Below are 27,448 nucleotides of genomic sequence, written 5' to 3'. Positions count from 1 at the left end.
CTCAAGGGAAGTCGCAGAGCAAGCTCCACCCCCTCAAGGTCACACCCCTGTGGGGGGAAGGGTGAGCCAGTTCTACCAACACTGGCAGTCAATAACATCAGACAAATGTGTGTTACAGGTGGTACGCGAGGGACACACCTTGGAATTTCTAGACCAGCCTCATTCCTTACCCCCGGCTCTGCGCAGGGTACATATGTTAAAGCAAGTCATGTCCGAAATCCAGAAACTGCTGCACAAAGCAGTGAAAGAGCCAGTACCTTACTCTCTAAAAGGGGAAGGGTTTCTACTCCCGTTTCTTCCTCGTCAAAAAGAAGAATGGTCAATGGCGACCCATCTGGGATCTGAGGGCGCTAAACAAATATATAAAGCACATCAAATTCAAGATGACAACTCTGCAAGGAGTGCTCCCTTGGCTAAACATGCACGATTTCTTGGCCTCTCTAGACTTGGAGGACGCATACTTCCATATACAGATCCATCCAGCACACAGAAAATTCCTCAGGTTCACTGTGGGCGATCTTTGTTTTCAGTTTCGAGTGCTCCCGTTCAGTCTGAGATCAGCACCAAGGGTGTTTACAAAATGCCCAGCACCAGTGGCTGCAAAACTCAGGAGGACAGGAACAGAAGTCTTTCCATATCTGGACGACTGGTTGATAAGAGCGAGTTCCGCCTCAAGCGCACGCTTGGCGGTTTCAAGGACAACAAATCTGCTAAGCGTGTTAGGTTTCGCCATAAACTAAGCAAATTCCTGTCCAGTTCCCAGCAAGACAGTTTCTTTCCTGGGAGCCTATCTAGACACCAACATTCCCAGAGTGCGACCGTCGGCAGAACGAGCATCAGCAATTCTCCACTTGACTTCTTGTTTCTTAAGGAGAGAAACAACATTGGTGCACTCTTACAAGTCCCTCCTGGGCATGATGTCCTCATGTATATTCCTCATACCAAATTGGAGGCTTCACATGAGGCCCATTCAGGAGGCACTGGACCACCAATGGAAACAAGCTCTTGGTTCGTGGGAGGACATCGTCCAGATTCCTACGTCTCTGCAAGGGCTCTTCGATGGTGGAATAATCTGCAGAACCCTTTACAGGGAATGCCATTTCAGGCACCAAAGTCGACCCTTCTCTTAAGGACGGACATGTCTCTTTCGGGCTGGGGTGCTCATCTTGCCGACCTACATACCAAGGGCTCCTGGTAACTCCAACTCAGGGCCATTCGGTGGGCACTGAAAGCGTTCCTTCCGGTGGTAGCGGAGCAGGTACTTACTGTACAGACAACATGACCTCCATGCACTACACAAACAAGCAAGGAGACACAAGGTCAGAGATCTTGTCTCAAGAAGCTCAACTACTATGGGCATGGGCCTTGCATCACGGAATCCAAATCAAGGCGGAACATCTTCCTGGAGTGGACAATGTCCTAGCAGATAAGCTGAGCAGAGACTACATGTCTTCTCACGAATGGGAGCTGGACGAGAAGGAAGCCCAATGGATTTTTGCCTTATGGGGCCATCCATATCTCAATCTTTTTGCCAACAGAGCCAACAAGAAATGCAAACGGTTCACCTACAGGTACCCAGAGAGTCAGTCAGTAGGACATGTGTTCTCAGTGGATTGGATGGGGAAATTCCTATATGCCCTTCCCCTCTTTCCCCTCATCTCCAGGATACTACGCAAACTGAGAGAGCAGAAATGTTCTAAGATCCTAATCGCACCGGACTGGGCATGGCAGGTCTGGTACTCGACCCTACAGCACTTGTCCCGATGGCCCCCGATTCGCCTCAAGGCGCTTCAGTATCTATTGGTGCAGCAGAACCGCAAGGTCCTCCATCACGATCCAGCGAGCCTATCTCTCAAGGCCTGGTTCCTGAGCAGCACAAACTGATGAATCTCAAATTGCCTGTGGAATGCTGGGATATAATCAGGGCCTCAAGGGCGTCTTCTACATGCATCACTTACACTAGCAAATGGACTTGTTTTTCCAACTGGTGTGAGACATATGCTATTAATCCTCTCACAGCTTCGGTTGAGCAAGTACTTCCCTACTTATTGCACTCCAAAACAGGTCTTTCACTGTCTTCGATCAAGGTCCACCTGTCAGCCATTGCGGCATACACAACGTCCCCGGAGACGCAGTCCTTACTCTCCCTTCCCGCCGTTAAGGTCTTCCTGAAATAACTTTTGTGTACATATCCACCTACACCCACCCTGGTTCAAACCTGCAGCTTGAACACTGTGCTGACACCCCTCATGGAGCCTCCTTACGAGCCCATTCACAGGTGCGACATAAACTTCTTGTCATGGAAAACTGATTTCTTGATTGCCATTACTTCGGCCAGGAGGATCAGTGAGTTACAAGCCTTATCATCTGAACCTCCATTCACCTTGTTCCAGAAAGACCGTGTCATTTTGAGACCACAGCCTAAATTCCGCCCGAAAGTAGTATCGGAAATAATGCTCACTGAATGCTTTGTTTTACCAACTTTCTTCCAGAATCATTCTTCGGAAGCAGAACGAGCATTGCATTCTCTGGACATAGCAAGAGTTTTAAAGTTTTATTTGCAAAGGACTCGAGAGTCCCGTTCTTCAAATAGACTGTTCATCGACTTCTCTGGCCATACAAAGGGCCAGCATATTTCCAAACAAGGTCTGGAGCGCTGGGTCTCTTCTTGCATCACCCAGAGCCATCTAACGAAAGGCGACCCCCTTCCCAAACCACCCTCAGCACACTCCACCAGAGGGAGAGCGGCATCAACAGCGTTCCAGGCAGGGGAGGCCTTGAAGGACATATGCAGAGCCGCCACGTGGAGTACTCTGCATACGTTTGCTAAACATTATTGCTTGTCTGAAGATACCAACAAAGAAACTGCAGTTGGACAGGCAGTGCTCCGCCACCTCTTTGCATAAGGTAGGACCAGCCTCCTTTTCTCACCTCTCCCTGAGTATGTAACCGTTGTGTTGCTGCATGGTAAAGGTTTGATCAGAAATATGTTTTTTTTCCTGTATTTATGCATGTATGTATATTGATGGTGGCATGTTTTTAACTGCTTGGTATTCTATTCAAGCATCTGAATGGTTCCTAGTGACCGTTTCGACAGTCAAAGTTTCGAATGACAAAAGTTCTGACACAAAAGTGTGAAAAAAAAAGTTTGGATTTTCCTTTTTTTTTTGGGGGGTGGGAGGGGTTACCACCGAAACCCCCATTTTTTTCATTATTAAACACTTCTTTACCTAGACTAAATTAAAATAAACCCTCTTAGTAACTTACCTGTAACTGTATTTCTCCAGCATTGGTATCTTTCATAGATTCACATGCTCCCACCCTCCTCCCCTAAGAGGCTGTTCCTATGCTCAGCACACATCATACTATAATTCCTATGGTTCAAAATCTGAAGATGGCTGCCTGGGGCGGAGCTTAAGCCCTGCCAGCTCATTGGTTGGGGTCATAAAGGACCAAAGTGAGGTAGAGGGACTACACAATAGGATAGCTCATAGGCGATAATGGGCTATGTACATGCATTGCGATTAGCAGTGTGTGTATATTAAAACATTTTTTCATAATTATTTTTATCACAGAGGATTCCCAGTCTGATGACGGGGAATATTCAAGCATCTGAAGATAAGTAACTAAGACATTTTGAACATGCAAAGTGAAGAGACTTGCTGAATTATTGCTTGATTTTTACACTTCCCATAGCCTAGCAAGAGAACTGTATCCAGAAAAATAGACAATTCATTGTTCTGACAAAGGGGGACAATTGTTAGTACCTGCAACTCACAAACAAAATCCTGAGATAATATTGTTAGAAGTTGTATTAAAAGTTAGCATCTTTTCAACGGATGATCGAAATGAGAGTCCAAAGCACCAATCTTGTCCTCCCTCAGGAGGGTAGACGTCCATACTTTTCTGGGAGTAAATGCTGTAGACTGACATACAGGGGTATTATGTATTTATGCATTATATTCATCAATGTTTTACTGTCACTGACGATTAGAACCACACTTTTTATTGGTGCACAAAGCGTTCCTATTCCTGTGCACCCACCTAATGATGCACACATGAAGCCCACAAAGGCACCCAGACCTTACATAGTCATTCCATTCCGTAGAAGATCTGATGGTGGAATGAATGAACTTGAGATGGATGTGATTAGCAAACACACACAAACTTATGGTAACAAGCGAATCGAAAAGCCGGAGACAGGGTCGGCAGAGTATGAATGTAAAAAGGTTACTGACAACCACACGCATGCGAACATTAAATGCACACACACCAGGCCTAGTGTCAGTGACTGCAGAACCACAATTCGAAGCATGGGAGAAGAAGAGACTGCCTACTATGAGAAGTTCCGAGACAAAAGGAATTGGAGAATAAACCAACAGAGACAACATTAACAAGCATGCATGATCCAATGAAGGGGACGAGTACAAGTTCTAAAGTTCTACAATACAGCCATATACTGGACCAATGCCAAAGTGGATGATATGGGCATTTCTAACCAGAAGAAAAAAAATGCAAGAGGACAAAGATAGAACTGCCAGACGTTTGTCTACTCAAATGGTACGGATGAGGAGATCTGCACCATGGACCAAGATACCTGAGAATCCTCCAGCAAGAAGAAGCCATACGGATGCATTCAGGGATGTAGTTCTGGCAAACTACATGAAATTTTTAAGAATCAAGAGAAGCATACACGGAGATGACAGTGAACTAAACAATTACTTTGACATCATAGCACATTTGGGAAACAACATTTGTTACCAGCACATGAAAGAAGTTGGAAGATGGAGTTCAGAGGGGGGATGTTATGTCTGTGCACTCCTGCCATACAGCATTGGGAAGTCCAAGATATTCGTAGCTGTCGAAATTGATGTCCAGACAGCACACTGTCTTTCACACTTAGCAATGTGCAAGACCAGATGCCAGTTCATGGGTAGTGATGCCTCACTGAAATGGGCAACTGAAGCAACTGATACAAATGATGATGATTATGTCCAGGACAGAAAGACAAGAAACAATGGAAAGACTAAACACGTTGTGATCAGATATTAGAAGCCCTGAGTTAAAGGAGCAGAAATCAGAAGAGAAGCAAACCAGAAGCTAAATGTCCAGAACAGGCTCAATGTTGGAAAAACAGAGGCCAAATGCAGATTTGGGGCACAGTGCTTTCACCAGACGGATGGGAGAGAGGAGTAGTAATTTGTAGAGCCTGGATGGTCACTGGTCGTTACCAAGGCACCATTGACATAGTACAGAACGGATGCAAACCATTGTGGCCAAGGCTTGCAAAACTGCTGACATGGGTCGAAGACAGAGGAGGACCCTTGCAGATAGTGCCACTGGAAAGCCCACAATTCTGCTTCAGGAATAATGGCACTAGGAAGATGGGATAAAATCAGAACTGTTGTTGAGCTGTTGATGCTCCAGGAATGGTGCATGAAACTGCAGTAATTATGGTTAATTACTGGGCATGTGGATCCAAAGCATAAATCAGACTGCCAAAAAACTGGGAAGGTATATGCACAATAGTGAATGTGCACGTTCCAGCGTTGGTGATCCCGAAGAGTGACCTAAACATTGACAGTTTCCCGAAAGCAGATGCTCACCTGCGAAAGAAGAGATCTGTGGAACAGCTGAATAGAATGAAGAGAGAGAATTACTTTTCTGCCAAATCTGAAGAAGCTTTTCATGCAATCCCATATGAACACAGGATGTGCAGCCTCACCTCATCAGTGTTCATGACAATCTTCATGCCAAGATGTCAAGTTGAACCAAATACTAAATGGTTGCAGATAACCAGATGGGAGTTGCTGCAGACCATCAACACAACCATAAAGGGATTCAACATAATCAAAGAGGAGTAAAGGGCAATCCGACTGATGACTCTCCAGAACAGATATGTACTTGACATGATCACAGCTATGGATGGATGTGTTTGTGCAAAAATTGGAGAATCATGTTGCACATTTATACCATCTCACGATGAAGAAAATGGAACTCTAACTGAGGCCATAGGCATGCTGACAAAACGACAGAATCAGATGATTGATTAAATTTACGAAGTTGATGATGACAGTTTGTTCGGATCACTATTCTCATGGGTTCCACAATGGATGGCAGATGCATTCAAGTTCTTGGGAGCCCTGCTTGTGATGATATTGCTAGGATTCCGTGTTATCAAGATAATAATAATCTCACACTGACAGAAAACTGCAAAAAAAGCCATATGGATGAAGATCATGATTGATGTCAAGCCAGGATGGAAACCCAAAGACCTAACTGATGAAGAAATAAGAGACTTTGTGAAGGGCAGCATTCATGCACCAGAGGGAACAAGGTTTCTATACCCAAGGAAGCATAACAATTATGTGGGAAGATGGGTTTACTGCAGCCAAATGGACAGTGTCAACTGATGACGTGGAACAAGGACGAACACGTGAGAACAGCAGGAAGTTTAAAAGGAGTAATAAAGATATGGACCTCAAAGAGACATTTTTTCAGACCATCATGTATAGACCCAGAAGATGAAGAAAGAATGGACCTAGGTGATAAAGTGAAGGTGAATACAGAGGAACCAAAGAAGATGGATGCAAAGAAAGAGGTGAAAGTGGTCGATGAATCACCCACAGGGGGGAGTGTAGAGGAGGTCCCACGTACAGCCTGCACTCCAACAGTCCATTTTGAAGTACCAGGAATGCTCACACCAAAATATGTGCTGTATGATGAGCAAATAAACAAGCAGAGAGCCACAGTGTCCATCAGAAGAACAATGCCTATTGAAGTACCGATACCAAGGAAACCATGGACATTAAGGTATCCATTGAGAAAGCCATATCAACAAATGAAACGAAATGAAGATCGTCTAAGTACAGTCCCTGAAGAAGCCAAAAAGGTCTTAATGGAAGATGAATGGTGACGACACAAGAATCCGGACTGACTCACATATAGAAGAGATGACGAACAGAGAATGACATAAAGAGACGAAAACTCCATGGACAAGGGCATCGTGAACCTAAAGTGAAAAGACAATGTTAAATATAAGAAGTTTAAGCTGTAAGTATGATGAAGATATTCGACCAGTTTGCACATGTACATATGCTTGGGACTGCAAGAAAGCTAAGAAAATCATGCGGCTTGCTATGCTTAGTAGAAAGATAGTGCGGCAAGCACCACTATACATATCTACCTCAAACGAAGCACGTTATATAAGTATACTTCCACTTTGCACAAGGAGCAGAATTAACCAAAGGTTACTAAAGGCCACATGAGGAGAGCTTCGTATTCAACAAATGAAGAATAAACGGCAGAAACAAAACTCATGGGAGGCAAATCGTGCCAAAAAAACCAAGGTCGTATCAGTAGAAGAGACGAACAGTAGCTACAATTAATTGAAGCTAAGAACAGAATATCCTGCTTCAGAAAGGTGAAGATAAGAAACTGGTGGCAGGTGGTGGGTGAAAAGAAAATCAAATACACAAATTACATGAAGAAGAGGCAAATTTGCGGTGTCTGAATCACGTGACTAGTCGAGAAAGGAGAAGTGAGACCTTTACACCTATGCATGGCAGCAGGCCAGGCGAAGATATCAGAGCTTTTCCAGACAGAAGATGCAGTCTCGAGGTCAACCACAGTGAAATACTTGACACATGGCCACTAAAGTGATGATTGATTGTAACAATAATTGGAGGAAGGCCAGGGTGCTAAAGGGCACCTCGCACCTGGCCGACCATTCTGCTAGCTGCTAGGCAAATTGGAAAAGTATGAGTGGGGTTGGTACCAACCCCATCACAGTGGACCAAGTAATCTAGGGTCCTACAGTTAGTAGAAACAATGGGACGTCGTACTTTTAGTGACATCTACAGTAGCCATTTTGAAGGTAGGGCTTAGATGCCCCACCTGACAGTGTTTATCCAATCCATTTACTCTGTTATCATATACAGATATGGTACCTATATTAAAGTTACCTTTCCTGGACTAATAGAATTGCATGGCAACTTTTAAGCGTTAAACGTCAAATGATGATGAGTTTTCAGTATGTTATGTTTTTTGAGAAGTTCATTCGCGTTGTGAAGAGAGAGAGACGATCACACGTACGCTGATATTCATGAGACTCCCCGTTTATTGTACTTGTCATCAAACAAACTCCCTTTGCTAATCCGTTGAGTTGTCATTATTGAGTTGGTGTTGGAGTATTAATCTGCACCCCCATCCATCTCAAGGGTGCTGCTATCTTATCTCAAAGTGCATCTGGGCAAACCCTGACTCTCTGGGCTGGTTGGGGGTCCTGGAGTACACTCTTCATCATAGTCGGGGTCCTTCTACATTATCAATCCTACTACCATGTCACAGTCCTTTATCTCTTAACTTCTCATTCATCACAAACTATCAGCAGTTATTCTCCTTCATCACTGTCTTTCACCACTATCCGCTCCCTCACATTTTTCATAAGTCCTTCTACTTCATCATGGTCGTACATCAGTCCATCTCTATCACAATTTTTATCAACTGTCTCAGTTCAATACTGTCAGTCTACTTTTATCACAATCCTTAACCATAGTCCTCCACTAAAGAACGTTTCTTTTGTCACAGTCCATATACATCATTATATTCCACCTACTTCATCCTAGTCTGTCTTCTGTGCATTCTCTCAGTCAGCCACGGACTCCTATATGTTGCCCTCTATGTTTTGCTTAATCTATCAGATCATCTTTTTCCCTTCTATACATCCCTACTTGTCTCTGTCACCCTTTATTTTTTGCTTGTTATCTCTTTCTCTCATCATCATCACTTTGTGTTGCAAAATCCATTAACATAGCTATTAAAATAAAACACAAAACATGAATGTAGACATATACATTAAAATATAACACGCAGACCACAATTCATAAAAGAAGGCAACCATACTAAGAAATGAACAATAAAAATGACACATTCCATAAAACATCTCCCAAACCCACAAAGCCAGGGCCAAAGACACTTCCTATTTCATGTGAGAAGTACACAGAGAAGGGTCAGTCTGCTTCATCCACCTTACTCTCCTCATTAGTACATGCACAATATTCCATGGACTCCTTACACATTTTAACATGGTATGATCCAACCAGGTTTAGGAGCACCTTCTTTCTCCATCTGTGATGTTGCAGGCAGAACAGTAAGTAGTGTGCCATAGTCTCAGTTGTCTTATCACATTCATAGTCCAGCACTACAGGCCTTGCCCCACTTAGCAGATAGGTAGCCCAGAGGAAGGCATCCCAATATACCCTGCAGACATAGTATCTTGCCTCCTTTTCAAGACACATTTGCCGCCATCACAATTTCACAAATATAATGTTTCAAATAGTAGGACAGAATGGAGAATATTCTCTTGGTTATCAGACCTCTCCTCACTTCTCACATCCCAAAATCTATCCCTCAATCCAATATGCAGGGCAAGAAAATGAGAGATAGGACAAACTCTGGTATTTGGACACAGCGATCTGTTCAGAGTTCCCATTGACAATGAAAGATGTTTCAAACTCTTGACCTGGGCCCTTTAGCTGGGCCCATCATCATGGTATTTGCTTTCTTCTTGTTTATAACCAGTTTATTGTATTGTAATTGTATTAATTAGAAATAGTGGAAAGTAGCTTATGCTATCCTTTTTTCTATGTGTAGCACAGATTCATCCACAAATAGCAAGAGGGGAATATCCTGGACTCCCACCGTAGGCACGTCCATGTGCTGGCCAAACAAACTCCTCTATATCTTTCACAAAGAGGATAAATAGGGTGGTAGCCAGGGCAAATACCTCTTTGCCGCCCATCCCTATAGAAAATATCCCCATCAGTTGTTCATTCAGGCTGTATCTGACTCCTGCCACATTATAATAATCAAATATCTCTAGTTTTTTTCATATAACCTTCCCTCAGACCTTCTTTCCTCAGTGACTCCATCAACTCCATTCTCATAGATTTGAAGACCATTTTCAGATGCACTCCAGTTTCGCTCTCTTTAACTTCATCTTATTGCGGGGAATGGTGCTGGTTGGGATGGAAATGGTGCACAAGGAGGCTACACACGAATTAAAAGCTGAATGGAGTGTTTGTAAGTGGTTTGGAGACATAGCATATGTGGTATGCATGCAGCTTAAGCTTTGTTGTTAGATGTGACACTTCCTGGCAAGGACTGAGCAGAGCAGCTGTTTCAGTGGTCCCAGAGATGAATGATAATGCATGAAACCTGTTCGAATGTTATCCAGCCCGAAACGGGCACATCTCCTTCAAGTATCAGATCGTCCATAAATCAGTTATAACTAGCATGTTTTGATAAATATTGATGCCTCTTTGCATGCGCATACAATTATGAATGGTAGACTGGTGCTGGGTCTTGGTAGACAACACTATTCTCATCTTCCTGCAAACAATACGTATCAAGCTGTACACACCTTCCTACATATGGTATCATTTATCATGAGTGTCTATAATGTATATCAGAATGGGACAGTGCTGAAATCTGTCACGGTAGGACATTAATTGCTATGATTACACAGTTCTCGTGTACATTTTTTACAGCCTGGGTAATTGGGACTTAAAGATGTTGGGCCTCAATACGAGTTTGGAGGTAGCCATGTCATCATTACCGGCATGGCTACCTCCAAACTCGTGTCCGGGTCCCGGAAAAGGGAATTACTGGGCCATTCCGGCTTATGTGTGCCCGGAAATTCCTATTTTCGGGACCCAGACCCGGTACGTCCCCATTCCCATTTGCGGCCCCATAGGGCTCAATGGGAATGGGGAGTATGCTAACAACGGACCCGTTAATGATAGGTCCGTTGTTAGCATCCTGGTCTGACCACGGGTGCCGGTATGCACGTCTGGCCAGACCAGACGTGCATACCGCCACCCGCGAGCAAACTGGTAATGTGGCGGCCCGGTATGAACGGTGCCGATACCTTAACGGCACCGTTCATATCGCGGCCGCCACAGTTGTAATGAGGCCCATGTGTTGAATTGAAATTGATTGCTATCGGTACACAGTTCTCTTGTACATATCTTACAGCATGGGTGATTGGGACTTAAAATGTTGTGTTCAATTGAAATTTATTGCTATGGGTACACAGTTCTCTTGTACATTTTTAACAGCCTGGGTAATTGGGACTTAAAGGTGTTCGGGCCTCATTACGAGTTTGGAGGCGGCCATGCCCTTATTATGGGCATGGCCGCCTCCAAACTCGGGTCCGGGTTCCCTGAATGGGGAAATACCAGGCCATTCTGACTTTGAAGGGCCAAGTATTTCCTCCTTCAGGGAACCCGGACCCGGACCTTCCCCATTCCGATTCGAGCCCCCGTAGGGCTCAATGGGAATGGGGAGGGAGCTAATAACGGGCCCGTTGTTAGCTCCCTGGTCCCCTCGCGGGACTCGCAATGGCTTTCTGGTCTGACCAGACATTCAGAGCGGGTCCCGCAAGGGGACCTCGTAATAGGGCAGAATGGGATTAACGGTGCCGGCACCATTACCGGCACCGTTAAACCCATTCTGCCCACCTCGCAATGAGGACTTTTGTGTTGTATTGAAATTGATTGCTATGTGTACACAGTACTCTTGTATATTTTTTACAGCCTGGGTAATTTGGACTTAACGATGTTGTGTTAAATCAATACCATGCTGGATGGTACAGAGATCAAAAGGATTTTATGGGCCTTCATAGATTGCCATGTAAGCTGCCTGTCTTACATGATTTCATATGTTAAAAGTATTTAAACAGCCAGCAGAGGATAGCAAGTCCCTTAATATTAGTCATGTGACTTCAGATTGCATTTTCTTTGAGATAGCCACATTATTTGTAGGGCCAACAGAAAATCAAGCAAGCAATGAACAGCTGCAAATGACAACAATTGGATTTGCCAATGCTTGTTCTAACAGCTTATTTTGCCGAGAACCATTTTTTCTCTCAGAACATCCTCCCTTTTTGGAAAGTGTTATGCTCAGATCAAAATCAATGATCTATTTAATCAGTGATTGATGTATAATTTTGCATGCTGACCACTTATTGCAGAAATACTAATAATTAACAAAAGATAAAACATAGCAAATGCAGTTTTAGGTCCTGCAACCTGGCACTCTGATCCCTTACAATGCTGTCAGAACTCGAATACGCCCACCCTGAAGAGCTTATCCGTGTCCTGCAGGCATGGGTGAAAATGGCTGAATACTTTCCGCAGGAATATTGGTGGATTCCAGGCAAATGTTGCCAATCCGCCACTTTTGCCCACGTGGAGAAATTGGCAGTTTGGGGATTTTTTCAAAAATATTGTCGCCAAAGGAGTGTTGTGCCCCATTACATTGAGTTTTTTTTACTGAATTTTGTTTTTGTGTATGTTTCAGATCACACAAAAAACAATTCCTCTGCAATAAACAAAACACCAAATGTGCCCACCCCTAGTTTGTTTGTTTGTTTATTTATTTATTTATTTGGTGATGCACACCGAACCCTGGGGTAGCTGGGCGCAGGAAAAAAAAAAAACAGCACAGGTATACTTAAGCTTAGTTACAGGCAATGGAAGGATACAGGCATACAAAGATATAAATTGCAACCATTTGCAAGTTACAGTGAGGGCGTGGTGCAAAAGTTTACATCTTACAATAGACAATCAAATACTACCGGAGGTAACGGGTTCAGTAGGTGTGGTAGACAGCCAAGTCTGGCGCAAGGGCGGCCAGCTGGCAGTGGAGCAGCTATAGGGTGGTAGGTATCAGGTACCGTACTGCGTATTAACAATCGTTTGTGTGTAGCCAATTCAGCATGTTACGTCTGAATTTAGTGTAATGTTGTTCAATTCTAATGTGTAGAGGCAGTACGTTCCATCCAAAGGCTGCTTTGACAGGGAAGCTGGAACCACCAGCTGTGTATCATTTAAATCTAGGAATCTCTAGGAGGTGAGCATTGGTCGATCTTGGTTCGTGTGCAACAGCTTATTTTGCCGAGAACCATTTCTTCTCTCAAAACGTCCTCCTTTTTGGAAAGTGTTATGCTCAGATCAAAATCAATGATCTATTTAATCAGTGATTGATGTATAATTTTGCATGCTAACCACTTATTGCAGAAATACTAATACTTAACAAAAGATAAAACATAGCAAATGCAGTTTTAGGTCCTGCAACCTGGCACTCTGATCCCTTACAATGCTGTCAGAACTCGAGCACCTCCTCTGAAGAGCTTATCCGTGTCATGCAGGCATGGGCCAAAATGGCGAATTCCTTTCTGCAGGAATATTGGTGGATTCCGGCCACATGTTGCCCACGTGGAGAAATTGTCAGTTTGGGGACTTTTCCAAAAGTATTGTCGGCAAAGGAGTGTCTTGCCACATTACATTGAGTTTTTGGACTGAATTTTGTTTTTGTGTATGTTATGTTTCAGATCACACACAAAAAAAAAAAAATCCTCTGCAATAAACAAAATGCCAAAATTGCCAACCCCTAGTGTCCCATGCAGGCAATGCACCCTCACTGAGATGTGTCAAATGATGCAGAAAACACACAATGGAAATGTGTGCATCCAAATACCAGCCCGTGCCTCACCTTGGGGATATCTTTGGTACAATAACACTGATTCGACCTTTCACCATAAAAAACGGTAACAGGTAATAAATAGCATAGGCAACATTATTTCTGGGGACATGTATGGGGTAAATGGGAGCAGAGGTTGCAGGGGTGACCCCAGCTCCTTTTAAAAAAATATGGGGGTTGCAGGGGTGTCCCCTGCATGTTCCATATGGTAATACCGCCGCAAAATAACAACAAAATTCTTGTATGGCGACATTTTTGCTGGGATATTATCACATGGAGCCTAAAAAACACAGCAAACCATTCACTCACTTCAAGAGATCTGCAATTTTTCTCTGGTCCCGAATAACACGCACACAATATGTGGGCATTAACTAATAGACTAAATCGTGTCTATTAAGCTTCACCTTTTCACTGAAGATTATTGTTTGATTGCAAAATCCCTACTGGGCCCAGAGGGCTGACATGGGATAAGTGACGGATGTATGGAGGCGTGACTGCATATGTTAAGTACCTCGATGACACGCTTTCAGAAATCAGAGCAATTGCATCGCAGCAGTCAGCAAACGTCTGTGTGGTTCCTGGAACATATACAGATGCAATGCGGTCATAAATGTGTCCACTGCAGTCAAAGAGAACTTTACACATAGCTGGGGGATACTTACTCGCCATATGGCCTTCCCTGAGCTGCCGGCCGGGCATCATAATAATACTGTTTGAACTCGTCCATCCACACTTCAGCTGTGCGTTTGGTGTTCCTGAAAAGGAAAGAGTCTGTTCTGAAACATAACTACAAACAAGGCAGATGTTATTTTACTGCACACTACAATTAATATATTATGCAGTTTTACTGCTCTACTAAAGCAGAACAAATATCACATTTAGTTTCAGTTGTTTAATGTAAACCTTTTCTGTGTACTGTAATTTAAGTACTACAAGCTCGGAGGCTGGAAAAACAAGCATTGGCAAAGTCATTCGTGTTGGCTTTTGTTAAGGCATCGGATAGGACTTTGTCAGGCACTGCCGTAATAGTCCAATCTGGCCATAAAACGGCAACAGCTGGAGAATAATTTGATAACCTGGGAATATGATAGCAGTGCTTGGCAAATGCCTATCTAGTGCCTATGGACATGTCAGAACTGATAGCTTTGTCAAAGCTGGTTTATTAGCTGGACTGTAAGGCAAAGAACAGAAGATTAATCAAGTGGCCGAAGGCACACTTGGTCAGGACATTTGTATTACACCACTAGCACATTTACAGCTGAAATTAAGAAATTCACTTTAATCAGAATGCTTAGAAATCACACTGGCAAACCAAAGTCGGATCTTACTTCTTGATAGCACTAGCGCAAAGAGATACCAAGAGCATTTGTTTTTTGCAGGGAGGGGCATAGTGGGTGGGAACGGCCATAGGGATTAGCCTGGCCAGGGTCAGTTAATCGGTGGGTAAATATGCAAACAACAACTTCAAGCTGTGTGTCTTCCTCAGATGTCATCTCTTCCTAATGCAATAGTTTCAGCACCACCTAATAACCAAAACAAAGAAGGGTTGCCCCACTAGCAAGGCATCCTTCAGCTAATTCACTATTTATTCCTAAATAATAAGTCTTGACCTGGAATGAACTCCAGGAGGAGAGACGGCTAGTACGCTTGCTTATAAGATTTAGGAAATGTCTGAAACCCCACTTTTGAAAATGTAATTCAAATATGTTATTGGTAATTGAAAACAGGCGCAGTTAGGTGATATACCTCTTTTGCCTTTTGTAGAAATGTAGGTAGAGGGAAGGCTACACTCCCAAGAGGAAAGTGAAACAGTAGTACCCCAAACAGCAACCTACCACAGTCCAAAATAAAGCAATGTGCAATCAAGGCTCTATAAAATGGTATATAATGTAAATAAACACACTACATGCAATAATAACTGAAAAGAAATCACTACACCCCTGTAGAAAGAGCACAGCATGTAAATGATAGGAAGATTCTGCACTCTGGGTCATGAGACAGGGCCAGAAAGGGCAATGAAAAGCACAATGATCTTCGAAAAGGATATACACTTGTAGGAAAAGAAATTAAAATGGCCCAGCCAGACTCTAGGGTCGGAAATGGACCAAGGGGGCAGTTATCACACAATAGAACCTTTGCAGTATCATGGGGTTTCGACAACAGTGAACCAGACTGCTCAACGCTGTAGTCACAGTTTGATTCAGGCTTGCTTGCAGCAGCTTTGGTTGTCCAGATGGTAGGCAGATGTCGAGTCAGGGTCAAATTGCTGCCATTTGAAGCGATGTACGAGCGATGCGAATCATGCAAATCACCAGGTTCAGTTTGATGGTCGTGGTTTGATGGCAGATGTGCTGATATCAGGATGTACAAGGCTATTCGGTTCGATGCAGTGCTGTAAGGATGCAGTCAAGAAGAACAGCAAGGCCAGAAGGTTTGTTAATTCGGTTGGTAATGAAGAGGCTAGAGATTCCAACAGCAGTTTGAGCTGCGGCAACAACACTCTTCAAGCTGGTGTGGTGCATCAGCAAACTTGATCAAACATGTAGTTTTGGGGTGCCAAGATCGGTGACTGTCAAATGCAGATACAGAAGGTCCCGTTCGTTGGATTGGTTTTGAAGGGGATCAAATGATGGTTCACAGCAGTTTGATGACAGAATAGCAGGAATCGTGGCTTTCCTGGCTCTCAGGAGATGTGAGACCCAATCCATGTACTCAGGGAAAGAGTAGTCCTTATTCTCAAGGTCCCAAACATGGGGGAGGCTAGCACACACCCGAAGGAGCCGTTCAGCATGGTCAGGTCCTGGGTACAGTATGGCATACAGAGAGGTAGGTCTTGCTCCAGCAGCAGGTCACCCCCAATGTGCCCTGGGGATTGTTAGGGAGTAAAGTTTGCCCCTACCTTTGATTACCTTTCTTCATCTCACAACTGGAGTACTTTGGAAAGGACTGCTCTCTCAAAAGGGTCCAAACTAAAACTTCTTCAAGAGTTGAAGTCCAGAGATGATTCAGAGAAGGAGTGGGGTAAAAGTATACCGACAGTATCTCTAGTAACACGCTCTTAAAATGTTAGAAAAATGCCTACATTTGTCAAGACCATGGTGGCCAACAGCTTGCAGAATAGGAATAACAACATAATTACAAGAGTTCCACAATTTGCTGCTTGCAAACTCTAGGAGGATCTAAGGAATGTGACTCTTGAATAGCTAGGAAGTAAAATGCTCCCATCCAGCATTGTGAAACAAAATGTTAAGTCACTAAAAAGAAACTCAGACTATGACCCCGTGATGGATTGCATTTTAGTAGGAGCAATTTGCTTGACTTTGTTCAGAAGAATAAGACGCTGCTCATAGATGAATATTCTCATATATTGTTCTTAGTATGACATTTTATTTTAGTCCATTTGCAGGAGAGGCAATCAATCAGGTTGCTCAGATCACGGGCTGAATCCCACGATCCAAGCCCACATTCTGAGCTGCCTGAATGCTTCTTCAATGGCCCCGCCATTTTACATCCAACCCTGGAAAACGCAGTTGCTAATGGCATACCACCATATCCGGTGGGCCAGATTCGGTGGTAACGGCACCCAGTGCTTATAACTTAGGCCTGGGATGTTACTACCCGATCTGGCCTGCCGGATCAGATGTCATTTCCATAATAGAATTAAAGAACGTAAATCCCAGCAGTCTGCAACAAATCCCTTATCCCAAACCTGGAACTATGTAATCTAATCGTGAAACATTTCCCCATTTTAGCACAGAATACCTTGGACAACAAAGGACCGGCACATCCCTAACCCCTACATGGTGACACCGCCTCTGAAATCATTCTCCCTGTTGCTATCCACCTTCAACCACATTCCTGTCCACTATCTACAATCGACTCAAGGATCTGTGGAAGATGCCTGATTCCCAATCTATTTATAATTCTCAAGAAACATTCAGAACTGATATCTGTATTTTATGATTCCTCAAAAGCGTAATCACCACCAGGATCATCCTTCTCCAAATTGAATCAGCCTCTGTCAAGCCACTCCACAAAGAGCAGGTAGCTAAACCAAATGTCCCTGCAAACTATCAGTCACTCTCGAAGAAGCCTTTCATTGGGGAAATACTGAAAAGACAACTGAGAGACTTCACTGAAACAAATCACCTGCTTCACGAGGCACAGCAAGGTTTCAGAGCTATAAGGGGCAGGGAATCAACCCTGTGCTCAAAATGGGATATGCTAAATGTAAGGGTGTAGAATGTGGGGACAGGCACACAGATAGCATGATTGTTGGCATAGACTTTTATTGGTAAAAAAAAAGAGATAATATATCTCTTCCTAACTTTAAGAGGGGTTTCTCTGCATCTAGTAAGGAACTAAGGAATCTGCCAGAATGTCCAAGTGAGTGAAAAAAAGTCCACCATTGTGTGTCAACATGCCTATGTATATTCCTTACACTAGCAACTAGACTAAAGAGATACTGCATCTTCTTGGTCGAGAAGAATGACCGCCTTCTTCTGAACACTGGCCTATAGTTCCAGTTAGCAGGTGGGAACTGCGCTTGTGGGAATTACTCCCTACTCCAGGTCTCAGTTCCTTTCCAGGATACAATACAAAATTCCAGCTGAAACATCATTCCTTATTGCCCATAGTTTTCCTCACTATTAGGGGAGAATATCTCCCATCTCCAGGTAGGATGTCCTCAACACAGTGCCAGGGAAATGATCCATTCCCCAGGCCTTCTCGTGCTTGGTTTCACAATACACAACACCAGTGGGTATGGATTTCTTCCCCTGATCTCTATTGACTTCATGGCACACAACACCAGGGGAAATGGCTTCCTTCCCCTGATCTCACTTGGCTTGCAGTTTCACTGTGGTGGGGGGAATGACTCTCTTCCTTGGTCCCTTCCCAGATTCAATACCACAGTTTACGAAGGCGGGATGAATTACTCTCTTCCAGTTCTCTTCTTCTATTTTGTCAGGAAGTCCACAATGCCAGGGGGAATATTTCCCTTGCCCTGGCCCTTTGCTTTGGCTTGCAAATCTCCTACTGGTTTCTCAATTCTATTTCTTTCTTTCTCTGCTGTGGACAGAACTTGGTAGGTACTGCAAGGAAGAAGATGATTTAAGAGATTTGTCTTCTTTGGGTGTGGGTCCGTGACCTGTCTTTCCTCTTTTTGAGGTTTTGGCAGTGCTGGTTCACTACCCTGCCAGGTACTGCCAAGAGGAAGGAGGTCAGGAGTCTATTCATTATGGATTGTGGGTCCCAGACCCATCTTTTTTAAATGTTCTGTCCTTCGTGGGCCCTACCAAACATCCCAGCCACCCATAGCTCTGCAGGGTGCTTACCCAGCATTCTCTGATTATTTGTGGGCGTTTCTGCATTCCTGTTCGGGTGTTTCTTGGCTTCTCCAGGCACTGCGGCAGCTCCACAGCAGCCCCCTGTTCTCTGGCAGCATGTTTCCTGCTGACCACCGGTACAAGATTCCATGATGGGCTGGTTGCCCGTTGCTTCTCCTCCTTTGCGGTCAGTCCACGGCAGACCTTCCAAGGACACTTCTGCCTGTAGGTAGGCGTCCTGGTCTCTGCTCTTCTGGCTTCTCTGGTCTGTCCAGTTTCCAATCTCTCTGTTCCTCCAGGGCTGGTCTGACAACATTGATTGTCCTTCCTCTCTTTTATTGAAAGGTTGTTTCATACCTCCTCTGAGGCCGCTAGAACGCTCCATCTGGTTCTCCGGGGCCATCTGCATGGCTTTGCACCTCTTCTTCGTCTTAGTACCAACTTGGAGACCTTCCAGTGGGACAATTGGTTTCTCTGTCATCTCAGTGCTTATAGGATACTCTTCCCTGGTGGAGACTACACTCTTCCTCGTCTCAGTACTTCCTATACTAATAGATCTGCAAAAACATATAGGAATATTAAGTATAGTGCTGGTGTCATGGGGATAGTAAGGTGTGTCACGGTAAGGTGGGTTATGGGGATGCCATGTTCTGCCCAGATCATCAATATTCCCATAGGGGGTTTCCTTCCCCATGAGATCCTCCCACTGATTAACACACAAGGGACGACTGGGTTGCGGCCTCCCCTCCCTGGCCTCATGGGATGGGGCTCTACCCTAAGGAAGAAGTGATAAAATCTGGGGATTCGTCACATAAAGAACAATGCTGCAACAACCCTTATAGTTTGCTAACTCTTCTGGAAATCTCAGGAGACTTTGACACCATTAGCCATAAGCTCCTTCTAAAATGACCGGGAGATATTGGAAGAGAAGAGTGGCCCTAGGTTGAAATATCTCATTCCTCACCAGCAGAACTGAAACTACTATTAATGCCCCTTATACATCTGAATCACTTCCTCTGGACTGTGGGGTACTGCAAGGTTCAAAACTGTCACCTCTCCTAATAAGAATATACATGACTCAGCTGCTGGAAGTCATCAGACTCTCTGGCCTCATAAGCTACCACTATGCAGATAACACCCAATGGGCCTCATTACGAGGTAGGTGGTAAGGGATTACCGGCACCGGTAAGGACACCGGTGCCGGTAATCCCTTACAACCCTATTTTGAGGTCCCTTAGCGGGTCCCTTCCTTAATGCCTGGTTTTACCAGGCGTTATGGAAGGGACCCGTTAAGGGACTTCAGAGCGAATAACGGTACTGCAAATTGCGGTACCGTTATTAGCTCGATCCCCATTCCCATTGAGCCCTATGGGGGCTCGAATGGGAATGGGGAACGGTTCCCGAAATGGGGACTTACCGGGTCCTCCAAGGTTGGAATGACCTGGTAAATCCCTATTTCGGGAACCCGGACCCGGAATGCGGTAAGGGGGTAGCCATGGTGCTAATAGCACCATGGCTACCTCCTACTACGTAATGAGGCCCAATGTATCTACACATTGACAAACAACCCTTCAACTAACTCACCAGACAAAAAAAAAGGTATCTTGCACACAATCTGGCCCCCTGAAAATCCCTCTGATAAGGCCTTTCACGTGTGTTCCCGTATCCAGCCCTGCTCTCTATGGGCTAGCTCCACCAAGGATCAGGGGATCAGCCACAAGGCCAACAACAGCAAGAAACAAGCAACCATCCCAAATCAGCGAGACCGCTTGCATATACCTTGCAGATATAGAAAGCAGGTACGCTGTGAGTGGCTTAGCTCAATCCTGCTGCAATTTGAAAACAAAATGCCTGCATCGGATGTTCAATATTTGTGTAACATCATGAATAACGCTCCGGAAAGCCATTTGAAAATGGCCACCAAATTATCCACAGTCAAAAGCCTTCCTTCAGCCTCCTCTGATAGGAGGAACAACAATGATATTTACAGAAGACCTTGAAGTCAGCAGGCGTTGCCAACCCCCTGCAAAGGCTCACTGAGAAGGCCCATCATGTGTTCCCCTGTCCGGCCTTGTCAGTCTGCTGGAAGCTGCCTGACGACTAACGCCTCTCCCAGGTAACCAGCTACAGATCAGATTAAGCGTTACATCTCACTCTCAATGTCCTCTACCCTACTTTGACACTATCCACCCTACCCTGTTCCTCGATTCTCTTAGTCTGGCAACTCTCATGAGACCTTGACACATGCACATGGTAAAGCCACCCCACCATCAGCAAAAGTTTCCTGCCCTCTCATATCTTCACCACACTCGATCGTTGAAAGGAATATTATGCTCTCAACACACAGCTGCCCCTGTGGCATGAGCACCTCCAAACCCACACACCCTAAGGCTAGGAATGCCATTTAGGTGCACAGAGCTCCCGACTACCGACCGATCCTCTGCACAACAATCGCTGTTAATAACATAATCATATCCGATATTAACACTAGACAAGATCCGCTCCTGCAAAATAGCTTTTGCTACGTCGACCTATGTCTCACAAAAGTTGAGCGCTTTGTGAATATTGGTAATTTGTAGCCTAGCAGCCACAACAACAAGGCCTCCTGCAACACCTCCATCATGCGCTACCCGTCTCTGCGATCCCACTATGACAATCGCAAAAATATTGCTCGAACCTCCCAATGTAGCATTATCATTACTGCATTGGTAGGGAATATCAACTCCTGAAAAGAGAAATGCTTAGTACTATGCTCCCATGCCACCTCACTCTATGCCTCCATTAAAAGTATAATTGCTGCCTTGCAAATCTCGGTACTGAGATTTGCTGCCTACTATCTCGGTACTGTTTGTGTTGTCATCTACTGTGCCTATGTTATCACATTCAATCATGTCACCTAATGTGGCCATATCAGTAACTTCACCAGAGTATAATACACACACGTTAACACCTGTTCCAGAGAATATTGTGCCGATGTAAGTAATCGTGACAGAGAATATTGCGCCTTTGTTAACAACTGTTCCAGAGAATAATGTGCCACTGTTGGCAATTGTGTCAGAGAATGTTATGCCCTTTTTAACAACTGTTCCAAAGAATAATGTGGCCATTTCAGTAATTGTTTCAGAGAATAGTGCATCCAGGTAAGCAATTGTGCCAGAGAACAATGCCCATTCGTTAGCCCCATCCCACAGTAAACACTCTACCAACTAATCATCGCCTAGACTGCTAAATGGAGCCTTATTCAATACTAGGTCACTCCTATCTCACGCCTTGGACATCACTGATCTCATATCCAATAATAACCTGGATCTTTATTCAGCTAGACGCACATTCATAGTTAGCTGCTGAAATCAAGAGAGTCCGGGAAGACAGGAAGGCACCTAATTTACAGATTAGCTATGTGCGTGCCAGTTCTTCAAGACTCTAAGTTAAAGACAAACAATGTACTCAGCAGATTTAGCATTCCTGTGCAGGAGCATGTTGGAAGGGCTTTTGGAGTGGTGACTCTGTGAATCTTTACCGCGTTCGGAATGAATACCCATTAAAGTGAGCAAAACGATGGCGTTCGAAAGGCGCAATGGCGCGATTCAATGTGTGTGCGCTTAGGGCAATATAACATAATAGAGAATGGATGTATTTTTACACTATAAGACATCACAGAAACCTGGCTCCATGCAGCAGCAGGTCTGGCACTCTCCCTAGCCATACCTGATAAATACTCTACCATAAGGAAGTCCAGACAAGATGTTAAAGAAAGGGGGTTGCTCTCAAAGCCAAAAATGGCCTCTTAACTAGAAAATCATACTAATTTAAACAGCAATCAAGAGAGTCGCTATCAAATAAATGATCACTCTCCAATAATGCTACCATGACACCTCACTTAATGTACAGCCAAATTATATCTCTCAACTCCTCTCGTCAGACACCAAACCATCCTCCAAAATCATGCTCTTAGGTGACCTAAATCTGGGATTTAATGACCCACTAGACTTAAATGCCATTGTGCTCACTAATTCCATTGAAGCTCTCGGCTTCACCCAACAAATCTCTCGCCCTACCCACGAGAAGGGATGAATCCTAGACTGGTTAATAGACCTTAACGGCACCATCAATATCCTTTCCAATGAGCCCTGCCCATGGTCATACCATAATATCATCTCATTCATCATACCTACTAATAATCAATTGAAGACTCCATGCATAATTGCTCCAGAGACCCTCTCGAGAAACATTCAAAATGTCTCTGCCGACTTCTTATTCCTGAAACTTATGACAGCATTCCACTCCCCAAACACTGACCCTACCACCTTGGTTGAATTATATAACCAAACCATGCTTCTAGCAATGAATGAAATAGCCCTACTGACTAACTGAAAACAAAAACCCATAGCCCATTTAAACACCTGGTTTACCACAAGCCTTAAATCATTACCATCTTTTAAACAATCACCTGAGAGTCGCTGGAAAATGTAGACTTCACCTTCAAACAGAGGTAACTACCTCAATGGCGAAAACGTACAAACAGGCCATACTCTTAGCTAAAAGTTCTTCTTTTAATGAAAGAATTTCCAAAGCAAATTTTGGTTCCCGTAGGCTCTTTGTCATACTATGGGAACTGGAATCCCAAGCCCCTTTACCAGCTAACTGCTCTAATGACTCAATATGGTGTTCCAACGTACAAAATACCTTGCTTACCAAAATCTCTGGTCTCCAAAACAAAATATTAGAGAAAAAAAACTTGCCCCCACATAAGTACTACCAGACTCAAGTGAACTGAGATCTGCACTGAACACAGTCCAGGTCCAACAGTTTGAGTTCAGCACAGTTTCTGCACTGGAAAACCATAAAATTCATCCAAGGTCTAAAACCCTTCAGATGCCAAGTAGACATTTACCCATCCACAATCATTAAAGATTGCACCCAGGAATTGGCAACTTTCATTACTGCCCTTTTTAATGCTTAATTTGTCTCTAGCTGTGTGCCTTCCAACCATAAAGATGCCTGGGTCTTGGGACTCCTCACAAAGCTCACATCAGATTTGGACATTCCAACCAACTAACACTCAATCACGACGGTACCATTCCTGCATACAATTATGGACAGAGCCGCCTATTTTATTTATTTATTTTTTTATTTATATTATAGCTCTTTGGTTTACACAAAGAAAACCTTGAGCTATTTTTACCGGACAAGGAGCAGAAAACAACATAAAAGAGAAGAAAACGACATAAAAGAGAGAGGCAAAAAAGCAAGTTCAACTATACAAAATCAAGACGAGAGTTAATTCAATCGTTAAAAAAAAACTTAAAGAACATTTTAAAAATCAAGAATAATGCAATAAAAATAGCCCAAAAAACAAGGATAGCATTTTCCCAAACTTCTGTTCTGCAGATATGCTAAAATGTTAATAGACATTTATAAAAGTGCCTGTTTCTTATTTCCTTTCTCTTTCTTTTCTTTTATGTTGCTTAGTGTTTAGCACTGCAAATGCCTGGTCCTTTTCACTGTTCCAAGAGGTTCATCTTGTCCCTCAATTTTTTCAAAGATGAACTGGATACATTTTATGACCGCAAGATTGTTTGAGATCTTATCTCCTTCCAGCAGGTATGACCACCAAAGATCAATGTCCTTGAATCTGTATTCTTGCCAGATATGACCTAAGTACGTCTGTCGTTCACCTCTCACAGTAGGGCATTCCAGCAACAAATGTTTCAGTGATTCAACTTTTAGGACATTTTTACATAATCTACAATTCTTTGGGTCGTCTCTCTCTCTTTCTCTATAATGATTGGTTCTACTTGGCCAGAGATTCAAACACAGCTTTAAGAAGCCTTGCCTCAAGAACCAATTGGGGAAAAGAGTTAGGTATTTGGGTAGTATATTCAGTTTTCGCGACACTGCCCAGAATTCTTCATAGCCTCGATATTTAGTGAGCTCGTCCAGTGTATCAATCAAATCTCTGGTGTACATTTTTTTTTCACTTGATCTGGGTTGTTTAAGAAGGATTCTTCCGTCTCATTCAAATTAAGAAGAATCATCTGGCATATTTTGGCCCATTCAGTCAATATTGGTTCCGACCTCTCTGCCATTGCTTTTTTATGGCCGCAAACCCCCCTTTGTTGCCGGTTCTAGGCATCTTCTGTAGAAAGACAATATCTTCCACTCCACAATGACTTTCAGAGAGGATAGTGTCAGCTCTCTTCTAATTAATTGAATTGGGAAAGATTTTGGCAATCCCAAAATAGATCTCCAGAACTTGCCTTCTAGACGTGACCATATTTTGTTGTCCAATAGGAGTGAGGTTTGTGATCCATAGGTTAGGATTGCCACTACTTTTGCACGATAGAAGTCTATCAGCGGTTTCATGGAAAATCGAGAAAATCGCGCCAGTAGAATCTTAGCTTGGCCTATTAGGTTTCCAAGTTTGTTTTTTAAATCCTGACATCTCGGGGCTTCATATCTGTCAGTATTGATACAAACCCCCAGGTACGTGATAGCTGTCACTTCCGTTATCTTTTTGTTGGTTAAATACCATTGAGGTGAGTTTATCTTCTTCTTCTTTTTGGTATTAGTGAACGTCAAAATCCTAGATTTTTCTGGATTGATGGTCATTTTGTTTTTGACTACATATGTTTCTAATGCTTTTAGTTGATGTTGAAGACATATAGGAGTCTGATCGATTAAAACTATGTCGTCTGCATAGATCAATCGTCCAATTGCTATATTAGCAAGTTTTGCTGGAAAGGATCTTATATCTACAAAGGCTTTTTCCATATCTGAGGAATATAGTTTATATAATTCTGGAGCCAAGGGGCAGCCTTGCTTAAACCCAATGGTCGTAAGAATTGTATCCGATAACAGGCCGGCTTTATTTAATTTCACTTTAATTGAGGTGTTCGAGTGTAATTCCTTTATGTTGTAGAGTAGAATTTCTGGACAATTCAATTTTTTTAGTTTCCTCCACATCCTCTCTCTATCAACTGCATCAAAAGACTTTGATAGGTCAACAAAAGCTATATAGAATTTTGCGTCTTTGTTGGTCAGGGTTCGAGCTTTCAACAGATTTAGAATAAAGATGTTTAATGGTGTGCCTTGTCCTTTTACGAACCCTTATTGCCATTCATCCTTATGGCCTGTTTGTGTTGCCCAATTTGTCAATGATTTTAATAGAATGGAGGCAAAGATTTTTCCAACCACATCCAAAAGGGCAATTGGCCTGTAATTTTCTGGGACTGTTCTTAGGCCCTTTTTAAAGATTGGCACCACAATGCTCGTCTTCCATGAAGTCGGTAGTTTCCCCGAAGCCAAGATATATTCAAAGAGTGGATGTAGAATTTTTGCCCATTCCGCCGGGTCCTTTTTCAGACCTTCATTTGTCAGGCCGTCTGGCCCCAGTGCTCTAGAGTTCTTTAGCTTTTTAATCATGTCTTCTAATGTCTCACTGTCTATGGTCAGCAAACTTTCATCCCTTTTTGGTGTAATCCAATCATTTGTAAGAGGTTTTAGAACTGGCTGTTTATAGTATAATTGCCATTGTTTCTCTGTGACTGGATTTGTTATTAGGGGATCTTGCAAAGTCTCTTTATTATTTATTAAGGCCCACGTCTCTGCTGTATTTCTCTCACATATCGTTCTTAACATTGCCTGGGAGTCGTGGTTTAACATTGTTTTTTTGTGCAAATTTCTCCAATTTCTGAAGGTTTGTTTTATTTCTCGTACTTTATCAGTTTTATTTACCTCATTCAAATCTTTCAGTGATTTTAACTGTTTCCTCATAGTCTTTTTTTTATCAACCACGGCTTGATCGAATATATGTCGATGTGACATTATTGGTTTTGTAGTCCCAGGTTTAATTCTAGTATGGAAGATTTTTAGCAGTGGAACATAATCGATGGTTTGCAGAGGTAGTTGCAAATACAAATCGTTTAGGGTGGATGTCAAGTTATCTTTCAGCGTTGGTAGTTTGGCTGGATTCATTTTTACTCGAGTTCGCCCAGTGTTGATTTCTATCTTGAATGGGTATATTTCCTTTACGTTGTTAGGAAGAAAGCTAGAACAGGTAAGTTTGATAGCATTGTGGTCACTAGCCTTGGTCGATTGCACCTCAAGTTTTTGAATAAACGCTGACATATTAGTTGAAATTGTCACGTAATCTAAAATGGCTTGGGATTTCAGCCCTCGCCATGTCGGTTTCCCTGGAATATCGCCTAACGTGACTCCATTTAGGATTGTGCAATCTCTAGATTGTAACGTGGACCTCCAGTTGACACCTCTTTTGTGTTTGGTTGTGGCCATTTTTGGTACATCTTCGAGTACCTTATTGTTTTTGTCCAGACAAGTGCAATTAAGGTCGCCCACCAATATTATCCATGGGTCATGCCATTTTGCTTTCAGATCATCAATTGCCTCTGCTACGTCCCTTGGAAGGGATTTGTTTCCTTTAACTCCTGGCACCCAGTATATATTCATCAGCACAACGTGCTGGTGGTGTTGATCGTCTAGGGGCGACAGTGTTTCCAGGACTAAGATTTGAATATATGGAGTCAAGTTCCAAGAATGGATCACATTCCAGTTTA

At 43.3% G+C, this 27,448-nt stretch overlaps 1 protein-coding gene across 2 annotated transcripts in view; it reads right to left on the bottom strand.

Moving 5' to 3' along the window:
- Positions 1 to 27,448, bottom strand: part of GALNT14 (polypeptide N-acetylgalactosaminyltransferase 14) — a 1,917,720-nt gene that overhangs the window by 186,100 nt on the left and 1,704,172 nt on the right. For both annotated transcript variants that reach the window (XM_069608667.1, XM_069608668.1), the window contains exon 11: positions 14,208 to 14,300. In XM_069608667.1, the coding sequence (XP_069464768.1) occupies positions 14,208 to 14,300 (93 nt within the window). The remainder of the gene's footprint in view (positions 1 to 14,207; positions 14,301 to 27,448) is intronic.

The sequence above is a fragment of the Ambystoma mexicanum genome, chromosome 4q, assembly GCF_040938575.1.
Source record: "Ambystoma mexicanum isolate Mex_15411 chromosome 4q, UKY_AmexF1_1, whole genome shotgun sequence".
Classification (NCBI taxonomy): domain Eukaryota; kingdom Metazoa; phylum Chordata; class Amphibia; order Caudata; family Ambystomatidae; genus Ambystoma; species Ambystoma mexicanum.
Note: the sequence above shows the minus strand (reverse complement) of the source record. Positions and strands in the feature narration are given on the sequence as shown.